At 44.2% G+C, this 1,309-nt stretch overlaps 1 protein-coding gene across 1 annotated transcript in view; it reads right to left on the bottom strand.

Moving 5' to 3' along the window:
• LOC130220251 (disintegrin and metalloproteinase domain-containing protein 12-like) overlaps positions 1-829 on the bottom strand; it is a gene marked incomplete at its 5' end in the record, with an annotated part of 48,691 nt that extends 47,862 nt beyond the window's left edge. Inside the window, 2 exons of the mRNA XM_056452631.1 lie at positions 65-260; positions 740-829. Of these exons, the coding sequence (XP_056308606.1) occupies positions 65-260; positions 740-829 (286 nt within the window). The remainder of the gene's footprint in view (positions 1-64; positions 261-739) is intronic.
• Between the last annotated feature and the right edge of the window lie 480 nt (positions 830-1,309).

Here is a 1,309-nt window from a genome sequence, read left to right as displayed (position 1 = left end):
ATGACTGAACAAATGCACAGATAAAGCACAGACAGTGTTACTGCAGTGTTGCTACTGAACTCACCCTGTCCCCATAGAGTGATGCACTGCTGCTCGTGTGTCTGGCAGATGCCGTTATAACAGTGTCCGTCTACACCTTGACAGGAGTGTCCGTCATGCAGGTAAACGTTTGCAGGACAGTGCGGATCAGCGCCAGTGCAGAACTCCGGCAGATCACATGAGTTACTAGACTCACGACACGGCGTCCCTGCAGGCTTCAACTACACACAGACACAAAATCAACATCATCATGATATTAAAGAGGTCATGAACGGAAAAACAACATCGTCTGACATGTACGGTCATTGCACTTTAAAAACTAGATCTGTGGTGAAAAATAATTCAGTAAATTGATTTTGAGCTCAGTTTTTAACAGCAGATGGCGCTGCATGCTGTATTATGCTTGCATCCAATTGCACATACTAGTCATGCATTCATTTTCCTTCGGCTTAGTTCCTTATTTATCAGGGGTCGCCACGGTGGAATCAACCGCCAACTATTCCAGCATATGTTTTACACAGCGGAAGCCCTTCCAGCCACCACCCAGTACTGGGAAACACCCATACACTCTCGCATTCACACACACACAATGAAACACTACAGCCAATTTAGTTCATCAATTCACTCATGTCGGGGAAACCGGAGCACCCGGGGGAAACCCACGTGGACACGGGGAGAACATGTAAACTTTAGAACTTACCTGACAGTTTTCACAACACTGTCCATGAGCACAGACGGCCTCCTCCTTCAGTGTGCATGTGCTGGCGTTACAGCAGGGATTCAGACACTCCTGCAAACACACACACACACAGGTTTGCACCAATATGCAGAGAAATCAGAACATCGAAACATCAGTTGACATGTGCATTTAATAATTAAAATATGAAGATTAGTTTTCCTACATTCATTCATTCATTTTCCTTCGGCTTAGTCCCTTTATTAATCAGGGGTTGCCACAGTGGAATGAACCGCCAACTCATCCAGCATATATTTTAGCAGTGGATGCCCTTCCAACACCGGAAAACACCCATACAAACTTCTTCACACACATACACTATGGCCAACTTAGCTTATTCAATTCGCTTATAACGCATGTCTTTGGACTGTGGGGAGTTTTGCTACATGTCAGCAGTAAATATATGGCTCCTCTAAATATGCAGCATGTTGACTGTAGCATTTCTAACAACACTTCTCATTAAGTTATGTATGTATTATGTAATTTTCGCCACTAGAGGGCATACATTCGCAACAAACAAAGGCGCAACATGTT

The sequence above is a fragment of the Danio aesculapii genome, unplaced genomic scaffold, assembly GCF_903798145.1.
Source record: "Danio aesculapii unplaced genomic scaffold, fDanAes4.1, whole genome shotgun sequence".
NCBI lineage: Eukaryota > Metazoa > Chordata > Actinopteri > Cypriniformes > Danionidae > Danio > Danio aesculapii.
This window is presented reverse-complemented; position numbering and strand designations above follow the sequence as displayed.